Source organism: Bombina bombina, chromosome 8 (assembly GCF_027579735.1).
Source record: "Bombina bombina isolate aBomBom1 chromosome 8, aBomBom1.pri, whole genome shotgun sequence".
Lineage (NCBI taxonomy): Eukaryota > Metazoa > Chordata > Amphibia > Anura > Bombinatoridae > Bombina > Bombina bombina.
Genome location: NC_069506.1, coordinates 23,437,775 through 23,454,494, shown reverse-complemented (window position 1 = coordinate 23,454,494; position 16,720 = coordinate 23,437,775). Strand labels below are relative to the sequence as shown.

Genomic DNA, 16,720 nt, shown 5'->3' with positions numbered 1-16,720 from the left:
TGATAACACGGTGCTGAATGATACCACGGTGCTGAATGATACCACAGAGGACTGGTTGATAGCACATGGCATGAATGATAACACAGTGCTGAATGATACCACAGAGGACTGGTTGAAAGCACATGACATGAATGATAACACGGTGCTGAATGATACCACAGAGGGCTGGTTGAAAGCACATGGCATGAGTGATAACACAGTGCTGAATGATACCACAGAGGACTGGTTGATAGCACATGGCATGAATGATAACACAGTGCTGAATGATACCACAGAGGACTGGTTGATAGCACATGGCATGAGTGATAACACAGTGCTGAATGATACCACAGAGGACCGGTTGATAGCACATGGCATGAATGATAACACGGTGCTGAATGATACCACAGAGGACTGGTTGATAGCACATGGCATGAATGATAACACGGTGCTGAATGATACCACAGAGGACTGGTTGATAGCACATGACATAAATGATAATACAGTGCTGAATGATACCACAGAGGACTGGTTGATAGCACATGGCATGAATGATAACACGGTGCTGAATGATACCACAGAGGACTGGTTGATAGCACATGGCATGAATGATAACACAGTGCTGAATGATACCACAGAGGACTGGTTGATAACACAGTGCTGAATGATACCAAAGAGGACTGGTTGATAGCACATGGCATGAATGATAACACAGTGCTGAATGATACCACAGAGGACTGGTTGATAGCACATGACATAAATGATAATACAGTGCTGAATGATACCACAGAGGACTGGTTGATAGCACATGGCATGAATGATAACACAGTGCTGAATGATACCACAGAGGACTGGTTGATAGCACATGGCATGAATGATAACACAGTGCTGAATGATACCACAGAGGACTGGTTGATAGCACATGACATAAATGATAATACAGTGCTGAATGATACCACAGAGGACTGGTTGATAGCACATGGCATGAATGATAACACGGTGCTGAATGATACCACAGAGGACTGGTTGATAGCACATGGCATGAGTGATAACACAGTGCTGAATGATACCACAGAGGACTGGTTGATAGCACATGGCATGAATGATAACACAGTGCTGAATGATACCACAGAGGACTGGTTGATAGCACATGGCATGAATGATAATACAGTGCTGAATGATACCACAGAGGACTGGTTGATAGCACATGGCATGAATGATAACACAGTGCTGAATGATACCACAGAGGACCGGTTGATAGCACATGGCATGAATGATAACACAGTGCTGAATGATACCACAGAGGACTGGTTGATAGCACATGGCATGAATGATAACACAGTGCTGAATGATACCACAGAGGACCGGTTGATAGCACATGACATAAATGATAACACAGTGCTGAATGATACCACAGAGGACCGGTTGATAGCACATGGCATTAATGATAACACGGTGCTGAATGATACCACAGAGGACTGGTTGATAGCACATGGCATGAGTGATAACACAGTGCTGAATGATACCACAGAGGACTGGTTGATAGCACATGGCATGAATGATAACACGGTGCTGAATGATACCACAGAGGACTGGTTGATAGCACATGGCATGAGTGATAACACAGTGCTGAATGATACCACAGAGGACTGGTTGATAGCACATGGCATGAATGATAACACAGTGCTGAATGATACCACAGAGGACTGGTTGATAGCACATGGCATGAATGATAACACAGTGCTGAATGATACCACAGAGGACTGGTTGATAGCACATGGCATGAATGATAACACAGTGCTGAATGATACCACAGAGGACTGGTTGATAGCACATGGCATGAATGATAACACAGTGCTGAATGATACCACAGAGGACTGGTTGATAGCACATGGCATGAGTGATAACACAGTGCTGAATGATACCACAGAGGACCGGTTGATAGCACATGGCATGAATGATAACACAGTGCTGAATGATACCACAGAGGACTGGTTCATAGCACATGACATAAATGATAAAACGGTGCTGAATGATACCACAGAGGACTGGTTGATAGCACATGGCATGAATGATAACACAGTGCTGAATGATACCACAGAGGACTGGTTGATAGCACATGGCATGAATGATAACACAGTGCTGAATGATACCACAGAGGACTGGTTCATAGCACATGACATAAATGATAAAACGGTGCTGAATGATACCACAGAGGACTGGTTGATAGCACATGGCATCAATGATAACACAGTGCTGAATGATACCACAGAGGACTGGTTGATAGCACATGGCATGAATGATAACACAGTGCTGAATGATACCACAGAGGACTGGTTCATAGCACATGACATAAATGATAAAACGGTGCTGAATGATACCACAGAGGACCGGTTGATAGCACATGGCATGAATGATAACACAGTGCTGAATGATACCACAGAGGACTGGTTGATAGCACATGGCATGAATGATAACACAGTGCTGAATGATACCACAGAGGACCGGTTGATAGCACATGACATAAATGATAAAACGGTGCTGAATGATACCACAGAGGACCGGTTGATAGCACATGGCATGAATGATAACACGGTGCTGAATGATACCACAGAGGACTGGTTGATAGCACATGGCATGAGTGATAACACAGTGCTGAATGATACCACAGAGGACTGGTTGATAGCACATGGCATGAATGATAACACAGTGCTGAATGATACCACAGAGGACTGGTTGATAGCACATGGCATGAATGATAATACAGTGCTGAATGATACCACAGAGGACTGGTTGATAGCACATGGCAAGAATGATAATACAGTGCTGAATGATACCACAGAGGACTGGTTGATAGCACATGGCATGAATGATAACACAGTGCTGAATGATACCACAGAGGACTGGTTGATAGCACATGACATGAATGATAATACAGTGCTGAATGATACCACAGAGGACTGGTTGATAGCACATGGCATGAGTGATAACACGGTGCTGAATGATACCACAGAGGACTGGTTGATAGCACATGGCATGAATGATAACACAGTGCTGAATGATGCCACAGAGGACTGGTTGATAGCACATGGCATGAATGATAATACAGTGCTGAATGATACCACAGAGGACTGGTTGATAGCACATGGCATGAATGATAACACAGTGCTGAATGATGCCACAGAGGACTGGTTGATAGCACATGGCATGAGTGATAACACGGTGCTGAATGATACCACAGAGGACTGGTTGATAGCTCATGGCATGAATGATAACACAGTGCTGAATGATACCACAGAGGACTGGTTGATAGCACATGGCATGAATGATAACACGGTGCTGAATGATACCACAGAGGACTGGTTGATAGCACATGACATAAATGATAATACAGTGCTGAATGATACCACAGAGGACTGGTTGATAGCACATGGCATGAATGATAACACAGTGCTGAATGATACCACAGAGGACCGGTTGATAGCACATGACATGAATGATAACACAGTGCTGAATGATACCACAGAGGACTGGTTGATAGCACATGGCATGAATGATAACACAGTGCTGAATGATACCACAGAGGACCGGTTGATAGCACATGGCATGAATGATAACACAGTGCTGAATGATACCACAGAGGACTGGTTGATAGCACATGGCATGAATGATAACACAGTGCTGAATGATACCACAGAGGACTGGTTGATAGCACATGGCATGAGTGATAACACGGTGCTGAATGATACCACAGAGGACCGGTTGATAGCACATGGCATGAATGATAACACAGTGCTGAATGATACCACAGAGGACTGGTTGATAGCACATGGCATGAATGATAACAGTGCTTAATGATACCACAGAGGACCGGTTGATAGCACATGGCATGAATGATAACACGGTGCTGAATGATACCACAGAGGACTGGTTGATAGCACATGGCATGAATGATAACACAGTGCTGAATGATACCACAGAGGACTGGTTGATAGCACATGGCATGAATGATAACACAGTGCTGAATGATACCACAGAGGACTGGTTGATAGCACATGGCATGAATGATAATACAGTGCTGAATGATACCACAGAGGACTGGTTGATAGCACATGGCATGAATGATAACACAGTGCTGAATGATACCACAGAGGACCGGTTGATAGCACATGGCATGAATGATAACACAGTGCTGAATGATACCACAGAGGACTGGTTGATAGCACATGGCATAAATGATAACACAGTGCTGAATGATACCACAGAGGACCGGTTGATAGCACATGGCATGAATGATAACACGGTGCTGAATGATACCACAGAGGACTGGTTGATAGCACATGGCATGAGTGATAACACAGTGCTGAATGATACCACAGAGGACTGGTTGATAGCACATGGCATGAATGATAACACGGTGCTGAATGATACCACAGAGGACTGGTTGATAGCACATGGCATGAGTGATAACACAGTGCTGAATGATACCACAGAGGACTGGTTGATAGCACATGGCATGAATGATAACACAGTGCTGAATGATACCACAGAGGACTGGTTGATAGCACATGGCATGAATGATAACACAGTGCTGAATGATACCACAGAGGACTGGTTGATAGCACATGGCATGAATGATAACACAGTGCTGAATGATACCACAGAGGACTGGTTGATAGCACATGGCATGAATGATAACACAGTGCTGAATGATACCACAGAGGACTGGTTGATAGCACATGGCATGAGTGATAACACAGTGCTGAATGATACCACAGAGGACCGGTTGATAGCAAATGGCATGAATGATAACACAGTGCTGAATGATACCACAGAGGACTGGTTCATAGCACATGACATAAATGATAAAACGGTGCTGAATGATACCACAGAGGACTGGTTGATAGCACATGGCATGAATGATAACACAGTGCTGAATGATACCACAGAGGACTGGTTGATAGCACATGGCATGAATGATAACACAGTGCTGAATGATACCACAGAGGACTGGTTCATAGCACATGACATAAATGATAAAACGGTGCTGAATGATACCACAGAGGACTGGTTGATAGCACATGGCATGAATGATAACACAGTGCTGAATGATACCACAGAGGACTGGTTGATAGCACATGGCATGAATGATAACACAGTGCTGAATGATACCACAGAGGACTGGTTCATAGCACATGACATAAATGATAAAACGGTGCTGAATGATACCACAGAGGACCGGTTGATAGCACATGGCATGAATGATAACACAGTGCTGAATGATACCACAGAGGACTGGTTGATAGCACATGGCATGAATGATAACACAGTGCTGAATGATACCACAGAGGACCGGTTGATAGCACATGACATAAATGATAAAACGGTGCTGAATGATACCACAGAGGACCGGTTGATAGCACATGGCATGAATGATAACACGGTGCTGAATGATACCACAGAGGACTGGTTGATAGCACATGGCATGAGTGATAACACAGTGCTGAATGATACCACAGAGGACTGGTTGATAGCACATGGCATGAATGATAACACAGTGCTGAATGATACCACAGAGGACTGGTTGATAGCACATGGCATGAATGATAATACAGTGCTGAATGATACCACAGAGGACTGGTTGATAGCACATGGCAAGAATGATAATACAGTGCTGAATGATACCACAGAGGACTGGTTGATAGCACATGGCATGAATGATAACACAGTGCTGAATGATACCACAGAGGACTGGTTGATAGCACATGACATGAATGATAATACAGTGCTGAATGATACCACAGAGGACTGGTTGATAGCACATGGCATGAGTGATAACACGGTGCTGAATGATACCACAGAGGACTGGTTGATAGCACATGGCATGAATGATAACACAGTGCTGAATGATGCCACAGAGGACTGGTTGATAGCACATGGCATGAATGATAATACAGTGCTGAATGATACCACAGAGGACTGGTTGATAGCACATGGCATGAATGATAACACGGTGCTGAATGATACCACAGAGGACTGGTTGATAGCACATGACATAAATGATAATACAGTGCTGAATGATACCACAGAGGACTGGTTGATAGCACATGGCATGAATGATAACACAGTGCTGAATGATACCACAGAGGACCGGTTGATAGCACATGACATGAATGATAACACAGTGCTGAATGATACCACAGAGGACTGGTTGATAGCACATGGCATGAATGATAACACAGTGCTGAATGATACCACAGAGGACCGGTTGATAGCACATGGCATGAATGATAACACAGTGCTGAATGATACCACAGAGGACTGGTTGATAGCACATGGCATGAATGATAACACAGTGCTGAATGATACCACAGAGGACTGGTTGATAGCACATGGCATGAGTGATAACACGGTGCTGAATGATACCACAGAGGACCGGTTGATAGCACATGGCATGAATGATAACAGTGCTTAATGATACCACAGAGGACCGGTTGATAGCACATGGCATGAATGATAACACAGTGCTGAATGATACCACAGAGGGCTGGTTGATAGCACATGGCATGAATGATAACACGGTGCTGAATGATACCACAGAGGACTGGTTGATAGCACATGGCATGAGTGATAACACAGTGCTGAATGATACCACAGAGGACTGGTTGATAGCACATGGCATGAATGATAACACAGTGCTGAATGATACCACAGAGGACTGGTTGATAGCACATGTCATGAATGATAACACAGTGCTGAATGATACCACAGAGGACTGGTTGATAGCACATGGCATGAATGATAACACAGTGCTGAATGATACCACAGAGGACTGGTTGATAGCACATGGCATGAATGATAACACAGTGCTGAATGATACCACAGAGGACTGGTTGATAGCACATGGCATGAATGATAACACAGTGCTGAATGATACCACAGAGGACTGGTTGAAAGCACATGACATGAATGATAACACAGTGCTGAATGATACCACAGAGGACCGGTTGATAGCACATGGCATGAATGATAACACAGTGCTGAATGATACCACAGAGGACTGGTTCATAGCACATGGCATGAATGATAACACAGTGCTGAATGATACCACAGAGGACTGGTTCATAGCACATGGCATGAATGATAACACAGTGCTGAATGATACCACAGAGGACCGGTTGATAGCACATGGCATGAATGATAACACAGTGCTGAATGATACCACAGAGGACTGGTTGATAGCACATGACATGAATGATAACACAGTGCTGAATGATACCACAGAGGACTGGTTGATAGCACATGGCATGAGTGATAACACAGTGCTGAATGATACCACAGAGGACCGGTTGATAGCACATGGCATGAATGATAACATGGTGCTGAATGATACCACAGAGGACTGGTTGATAGCACATGACATGAATGATAACACGGTGCTGAATGATACCACAGAGGACTGGTTCATAGCACATGGCATGAATGATAACACAGTGCTGAATGATACCACAGAGGACTGGTTGATAGCACATGACATGAATGATAACACGGTGCTGAATGATACCACAGAGGACTGGTTGATAGCACATGGCATGAATGATAACACAGTGCTGAATGATACCACAGAGGACTGGTTGATAGCACATGACATGAATGATAACACGGTGCTGAATGATACCACAGAGGACTGGTTCATAGCACATGGCATGAATGATAACACAGTGCTGAATGATACCACAGAGGACCGGTTGATAGCACATGGCATGAATGATAACACAGTGCTGAATGATACCGCAGAGGACTGGTTGATAGCACATGGCAATGAATTATAATGAAGAGCACTGAATGTGGCTTTTGAAAACAGAATGCATTTTCAGTTAAAGGGACAGGAAACCCCAAATTTTTTTTTCATGATTTGGATAGAACATACAATTTTAAACAACTTTCAAATTTACTTCTATTATAAAATTTGCTTTGTTCTCATTATCCTTTACTGAAGGAAAAACATTGCACTACTGGCAGCTAGCTGAACACCTCTAGTTAGCCAATCACAAGAGACAAATGTGCACAGGCACCAATCAGCAGCTAGCTCCCACTAGTGTATGATATGTGCATATTCATTTTCAAGGAGGGATGACGAGAACAAAGCACATTTGAAAAAAGAAGTGAATTAAAATGACCTGCTCTGTCTGATTCATGCAAGTTTAATTTTTACTTTCCTATCCCTTTAAGGTTGTAGATTTTCTCAGCAAATGCAGTGTAATTACAATCGCCTACATGCGTTACCTTATCTAATTAATGACTACAGTGGAATACCGTAACACAAATGGCAGACTAGGTCATGCTACGGTTATGTTGCCTGTTACAGTGACCAAGCGATGGGCTTTAATCTTTAAGTTACCGCATGGCAGTATTTGCCAGTGCAGGAGAGAATAGGCAGTTTCAGGCTCTGTGGAGATTAATTGCAAGTCTTTCTTTTTTGGGAGTTGCGTTTAATAGGCTTTGCGCCACAGGGTGGACAACTGGTGAGATCTCAAGGCTCACTTCCATCTTAACACCTCAAGGTCACAGTGCAAATTAGCAATGAATGTGTTTATTATAATAATTCATTTGAAGGGAACGACAGAAATAAATAATGAAACCAAGACTAGACAAATGCAGCCTTATATAGAATAAGCTTATGCCGCAGAACGCAGAAGTCATCATGTGAGATATGGAGGGACACATTACCGGCGCAAACAGCAAAACTACATTTCTTCACCATCCGGTGCCAGAAACTGTGTGTTCTGTGTGGTCTCTTTATTCAGCAAATACAAAGTCAAAAAGGACATGCGCGTCATTTGCAAATTAGTGCACAGTACACTGCAAACATCTCCTACTAAAGATGTCACCAGGAACCACAGGGAACACACAGTCAAAAGTAGCAATAGCAAAGACTAGAACTCACTGGATTAACAAGCACAAATTAAATTGTATTATCTATCTATCTACACTGTATCTATCTATCTATCTATCTATCTATCTATCTGTCTGTCTGTCTTTTTACAATTGGTGGAAATGAGGAGGGGGCAACTATTATGCAAGGAGAGAAGGTGTACCCCTCCAGCAATACTTTATATGCAGTATGAGTGCCACTACAGTACATATTATCTACAAACAAGTAAACTTTCTGCTAGTAACCCATATAACTAACTGTCATTCTAATATTTCATACTGGATGTCCTCACATTACCTTAAACTAAATCTCTCCAAAACTGATCTCCTTATCCAACTCTCTTCCAAACTCTCTATCCCCATCTTTCTATAACTGTTGATAAAAATATAATTACCCCAGCCTTGCATGCCCGATGTCTTGGGGTCACACTTGACTTAGATCTTTCACTCCTCTCATCCAGTCTTTGGCCATTTCCAGCCGTTTCCACCTTAAAAACATCTCCAAAATTTGCTACTTCCTCGCACAAGACAGAACTTTCGCCTTGACTTTTGCAACTCCATCCTCTCTGGTCTCCCTAGCTGCCGTCTATCTCCTTTACAATCTATAATGAATGCCTCTGGCAGGCTGATCTTCCTTACACGTCGCTCCTCATCTGCTGCACCTCTCTGCCAATCCCCTTACTGGCTTCACCTAACCTCCAGAATAAAACACAAAATCCTGACTCTGACATTCAAGGCCCTCAATAACACTGCTCCCCCTATATCTCCTACCTTGTCTCCAGAAACTCCCCCCCCCCCTTCCTTTCACTCTCCTCATGACCTCCTACTCTCCTCCCCTCTTGTTACCTCCTCACATTCCCATCTACAGGACTTTTCCAAAATGGTCCCTATTTTGTGGAACTCTCTGCCTCACTCCACAAGACTCTCCCCTAGTTTTCATACTTTCAAGCGTTCCTTTAAGGCTCTACTGTTCGGGGATACATACAATATACGCTAACCTTTTCTTACCTCAGTTCCTCTTTTCTTTTTGTCATTCCCATGAACCCCTTTAGCATGTCAGCCTATGAAACCAGCTGTTTTGTAGATCACATTCATGAGAGGTGATTTACAACAGTGCAACTCTTAGCAGGGCCCTTTACGCATTTGTCTCCAATAAATGCTACCTTTACATATTATACCTATGTTTATAGTGCTGCAGAATCTGTTGGCGCTCTATAAATAGCTGATACTAATAATAATAGTTAATAACAGCTACACCTTATATTAATAGCTTACATCTTGATTAGTCATATCCCAGTAGGGTCTCTCTCCATATGACATCACCTCCCACATTACGATCCCGTAGCTCCAGACGTCGCTGGCTGATGTAAACTTTCGGTACTGTATAGCTTCTGGCGCTGTCCATCGTATGGGAATCTTACCGCCCTGAAACAAGAAGAAGGTAAGAGTGAGAACACGAAATAATTAGATATTTTATCACTACAACAGGCAGGTATGGTAGTGCCAGTGTATACTTCATTACAGCTCAATGACAATATAGTAATGGCTTTGGCTTTCTAGCATAGGAAAGAACTTTACCCTCCATTTTACATATAAAGGGAGAAAAATAATGAACAAAAGTCTTACATTCCCACATTCTTCTAAATTCCAAGTGCTGTCCAATCACGGCACACCTATTATAATATGCGTGGCGAGTGTGCTTCTACTCAAGCTCAGATACCTCAATGACATGTATGAGTGTACACGATATGCTTTAAAAAGGAACAGCACGGCTGGCACCTTAAAGGGACATATTACTCCATTTTCTATATTGTGTATATGGAAATACGTTTAAAAAGTTATGTAAAAGTTGTTTAAATTGAATGTAAAACTAACAGAAAGAGCATGATTGTGATTCCCACAGATAATGTTGGCTTATTCAGTACAGAACATCCATTTTTGAAAACTAATTGTAATACATTAGTTTTTATTCAGACAGAGACACTTCATTAGTATTACGTCCCTTTATCTAATAGAGAGACACATTGATTGAAGGTAGAGCAGTTCCTTATTGAAGTCTTTGCCACCACGTATGACACAACATTCTCGTTAGTACTAGGAATTAATAAATTCAGTTTTAAATCAAACGTATTGCTAAAGAACATGTAGCGTATCATGTCTGACAGACATCGCTGAATGCCGACAGCCTATGCTGTCGGCATTTAACATTGCACAAGCAGTTCTGGTGAACTGCTTGTGCAATGCTGCCCCCTGCAGATTCGCGACCAATTGGCCGCTAGCAGGGGAGTCAATCAACCCTATTGTATAGGATCCGGCTAATGCAGACCGCAGCCTCAAAGGCAGCGGACCAGCACTGCTTCATAACTGCTGTTTCCGGCAAGCTTCAAGGCTTGCTCGGAAACAGGGGCCATTCGGCCCTTGATAAAGTGGCCCCTTAGACTACAATTGCTCCTATAAAGAATGAAACATACGGCATTTGTAAATGTTTCTGTTACTCAAATCAATGCACACTATGAAATATTTAACAAAATTGGCAGGTTGGTATTTATAAAGAAGACAAATGTCACAGGATTAGGAAAAGTGAAGAAAATAATAACAGAGAGAGAGAGATGATTCCGCCGACAGGAGAAGGTGAGACAAACTGAGCAGTACTATGGTACAGGACCCATGTAGGTTTAGATGGATATACAGCAACCACCGCTTTCTGCAATGTCTAACGCCCTCTCACTGCCAGCATTAAACAACCACTGGGTGTCAGGCAATGGCTAATTCCAGGCCAATGTCAGCAGCAGTTGCTGAATACGGCAAAGACTCCACAATGATCTGCCTGCACCTAGACAGCCAGTAGCTCATTCATGGGCCTATTGGTTTGTGATGACAGAGATGGCAGAGGGGTTGTCTAATAAAAATTCCCAGAGCATTTTTGTGTGAGTTTTTGTGCAACACGACGAAGAAGCTAGAGATAGGAAAACAAAAGTCGCTTAACGCAGAGCAAGTCTGAGACCAGTGACCCGTTCATAAGGTTGGGAGCTGAGCCTGTCAGCTGCACTGTGTTCTGTCACTACACACACATCTCAAAAGAAGCTCCTGTCCTGGGTGCGCTAGGAGGTCACATACAAATATGTGGAATTCCTTTAATCTGTTCAACATCCCAAAAGCACAGACGTGGTCCCTGGAGGCACAGACAGAGCAGTCCTGGGATTAAAGGGACCTTGAACTCAAAATGTAATTCCCTAAAAAAGGTTTAATTATGTGTAATTAAACAACTGTGCAAGGTACTTTCATTATGTACTTTGGCCACTTGCCATGCACTTTACCTCTAAATACTTTTCCTCCCGCTTGATCAGGGCAGGAGCGTATTTTCATAGCAGTCCATGCAATACAAAATTAATTAATACTAATTACATTTTTAAATACTTTAATAACATTTATTTCCTATATAAATAATTTGTAAAGCAGGGTTTATTTAGGTATATATATATTCTGGGCCAGATTACAAGTGGTGCACTAAATAATTATTTCGCTCGTGTGCTAACTGTGCTCAAAGTAAAAAGTTAGCAAGCAATTGAAAGACCAATGAGCGCTAACTTCAGGACTTCGGATATCGCAACTGTGCAAACCTCTCCCCATAGACTTCTATGGGGCGTGTCTTTTTTATCACACTTTACAATTATTGCGTGCAAACTCCATACTGCGTTAGATGAACTTCGCCATACACGAAGGTAGTTATGAATACTTTACATTCCGACGCTCTGCACATAGAAGAAAATGTTAAACGGATATCTATACCTATATATGAATATATACTGGTGTGTATATATATAAAACTATCTACTTACAAATAAAAAGAACATTTTCTTCAAACACATTAATACATATAAAAACTGATTAAAAATGGCATTGCATGTTTCAAGGTATTTAACTGAAAAGGGCTCAAAAGTGAATATATAAGTGTAGGTATGTATATGTGCACATACATATTTACACAAATAAACACATAAATACACATGTATACAGATTTATACATACGCTGTCGGCATTTATCATTGCACCAGCAGTTCTTGTGAACTGCTGGTGCAATGCCGCCCCCTGCAGATTTCCAATGCCTGCAGATTCGCCCCCTGCAGAGGCCGCTAGCAGGGGGTGTCAATCAACCCAATCGTATTCGATCGGGTTGATTTATGTCTGCGGCCTCAGAGCAGGCGGAAAGGTTGCTGCTTCATAACTTCTGTTGCCGTCAAGCCTGGAGGCTCGCACGGAAACAGGGGCATCAAGTTCCATACGGAGCTTGATAGATCGGCCCCATTGTATTTAGCCGTACATACAGTATATACATAATAGTCCTTTCCTGTCAAATTACCTTGCCATATACCATATCCCTTTTAACACTTATAAAACATATTTAGTAATATTTATGTGATATTTTTTGTCATCAGAAAGTGTATATGAGTGTAAGCACTTATTTAATTATGTTTGGATGCGTTTGCTAAACTTTTTTTTTTAACCCTTACACTTTACGCTAGGGGGCTGATTTACTAATGTGTCGGCATTTATCATTGCACAAGCATTTCGCGTGAAATGCTTGTTCAATACCGTCCCCTGCACATTCGCGGCCAATCGCCCGCTAGCAGGGGGTGTTTGTATCTGATTGGGCTGATTGCTGTCCGCCCCCTCAGAGGTAGCGGACGAGTTAAGGAGCGTCGGTCTTATGACTTCTGTTTCAGGTGGGCCTAAAGCGATGAGTGTCGGAGGCAGCATCTGCTGCTTCATAAATCAACCCCTAAATCTCAAGTCGAGCTAATACTTCTAGCGCAGTTTCTGTTTGCGCTCGAGAGCAACCTTTTACTTTCAACTTGTAGCGTTAGTTAGTGCGGTCACAATGTTGCTTATTGTGTCCCATGCTAACATTAACGGACCACTTGTAATATGTGTGTTAGTTAGGGCAGTAACAATATTGCTTATTGTGTCCCACGCTAACATTAACGGACCACTTGTAATATGTGTGTTAGTTAGGGCAGTCACAATATTGCTTATTGAGTCCCACGCTAACATTAACGGACCACTTGTAATATGTGTGTTAGTTAGGGCAGTAACAATATTGCTTATTGAGTCCCACGCTAACATTAACGGACCACTTGTAATATGTGTGTTAGTTAGGGCAGTAACAATATTGCTTATTGTGTCCCACGCTAACATTAACGGACCACTTGTAATATGTGTGTTAGTTAGGGCAGTAACAATATTGCTTATTGTGTCCCACGCTAACATTAACGGACCACTTGTAATATGTGTGTTAGTTAGAGCACTAACAATATTGCTTATTGTGTCCCACGCTAACATTAACGGACCACTTGTAATATGTGTGTTAGTTAGGGCAGTCACAATATTGCTTATTGTGTCCCACGCTAACATTAACGGACCACTTGTAATATGTGTGTTAGTTAGGGCAGTCACAATATTGCTTATTGTGTCCCACGCTAACATTAACGGACCACTTGTAATATGTGTGTTAGTTAGGGCAGTCACAATATTGCTTATTGTGTCCCACGCTAACATTAACGGACCACTTGTAATATGTGTGTTAGTTAGGGCAGTAACAATATTGCTTATTGTGTCCCACGCTAACATTAACGGACCACTTGTAATATGTGTGTTAGTTAGGGCAGTAACAATATTGCTTATTGTGTCCCATGCTAACATTAACGGACCACTTGTAATATGTGTGTTAGTTAGGGCAGTAACATTATTGCTTATTGAGTCCTACGCTAACAGTAACGGACCACTTGTAATCTAGCCCTCTCTTACATTAGAAATGACTGTAATGTACCTTTAATGGGCTTAAAACTCATCTGCACGCTCAGCAACCCCCTCAATCATTACAAACAAACAGAGGTTGAACAAATAACGGCCACACATATTAAAATGCTCAGTTTGCCTTTTCTTAGAAACCGTATTGATTTCTACATTAAGTTTTAATAGATCCAAGGTATCTGTGTGTTACAGGTCACGTTTACAAGCAGTGTAGGGGAACAAGGAGCAGCCCAGATATACAGAGGAGAAGGTTAAAGGGACAATAAAGTCTGGATAGAGCATCTCATTTTAAACAACTTTCAATTTACTTCTGTTACTTCTGTTATGAATTTTTCTTATTTCTATTGGTATCCTTATTAAAGGGACAGTCTACTCCAGAATTTTTATTGTTTAAAAAGATAGATAATCTCTTTATTACCTATTCCCCAGTTTTGCACAATCAACACAGTTATATTAATACACTTTTTACCTCTGTGATTACCTTGTATCTAAACCTCTGCAGACTGCTCCCTTTTTTCTGTTCTTTTGACAGACTTGCATTTTAGCCAATCAGTGCTGACTCATAAATAACTTTACGGGAGTGAGCTGAGTGTTAGCTATATGGTAAACATGAACTAGCACTGTCTATATGTCAAAATGCACTGAGATAAGAGGCGACCTTCAAGGGCTTAGAAATTAGCCTATTAGCCTACCTAGGTTTAGCTTGCAACAAAGAATACAAAGAGAACAAAGCAATTTTGATGATGATTCTGTTTACAAATAAATACATCTACAAACAACAAACAGGCCCAGTAACCCATCAGTGACAGTCGTGTAATAAATGCAATGGAGAGCATTTTTAAAGGGACATTGCACTCAAAACTATTCTATCATCTATATGTAAAATCAACATTTTAAACTTTTTTTGCCTTTACTTTACATTTTTATGGGGAAAAAAATCAACATGTTTAAATGTTGAAGAAACGTCTGAGCACAACATTCCTTTAATGTCTACTTCAGTGCAATATATAAGGTTGCCCTGCATTCTGCATCAGCATGTAGAGGTCAGCCAATTTGTTTGTATTTGCCATATAATGCTTAATGCTATGGACAGAAAATATAACTTCCGGCTAAACAGCTGTGGCAACATTTTGTGAAGGTTTCAGTTTGTGAAAGCTACAGCATGTAATTGTGATCATTAATTATCCCTAACATTGTAAATTACTTCCTGACACCAGTGTGACGTCCATTTACAGAGAGATATAGGGAAATGTGACTCACCAAAGCACTGGTGTATGTTGGATCTGATGTGTCATCCTCAAGGAACCGTGACAAACCAAAGTCCGACACCTTGCACACCAGGTTACTGTTCACAAGGATATTGCGAGCAGCAAGGTCTCGGTGCACGTAGTTCATATCAGCCAAGTACTTCATTCCTGCAGCAATTCCTCTGAGCATTCCCACCAGCTGGATAACTGTAAACTGACCATCATTTTGCTGCAAATGTGAGAAAATTTAAAATTTACAAAGACTTATTTTTTAAGGTGGTTATGCAAAAAAAAAAAAAAAGGCTGCCCTACCAGCCTCAAAAATACAAGAACATTAGATACCCTTAAGAAAGAATCCAGTGACCCATTCTCCATGAATTCGGTGATGATCATTACAGGAGAACTCTTGGTTACAACTCCTTCGAGGTGTATAACATTAGGATGGTCAAACTGTCCCATGATGCTCGCTTCACTGAGGAAGTCTCGACGTTGCTTCTCAGTGTACCCGGACTTCAGTGTCTTAATTGCCACAAAGATCTCTCGTTTGCCTGGCAGTTTGAGATGGCCACTGCAAACTTCCCCAAACTCTCCTATGAAAGATGAAGGTACAGATGTAATGCTGCAAGTTTTCTGGAGCTTCATGTTGTCTGGTAATCTCACAAAGGCACAGGAGTTCACTAGTGGGAACAGAATACACTAGGTCTCACATCCTCACCTCTTCTGCACACAAGTAAACATCCTCAACCTAA

General features: G+C 41.9%; 1 protein-coding gene across 1 annotated transcript in view; it reads right to left on the bottom strand.

Moving 5' to 3' along the window:
* Positions 1 to 16,720, bottom strand: part of EPHB2 (EPH receptor B2) — a 402,338-nt gene that overhangs the window by 14,763 nt on the left and 370,855 nt on the right. The window contains exons 11-13 of the mRNA XM_053690188.1: positions 16,314 to 16,561; positions 15,985 to 16,200; positions 10,189 to 10,338 (exon numbers count right to left, since the gene is read on the bottom strand). Of these exons, the coding sequence (XP_053546163.1) occupies positions 10,189 to 10,338; positions 15,985 to 16,200; positions 16,314 to 16,561 (614 nt within the window). The remainder of the gene's footprint in view (positions 1 to 10,188; positions 10,339 to 15,984; positions 16,201 to 16,313; positions 16,562 to 16,720) is intronic.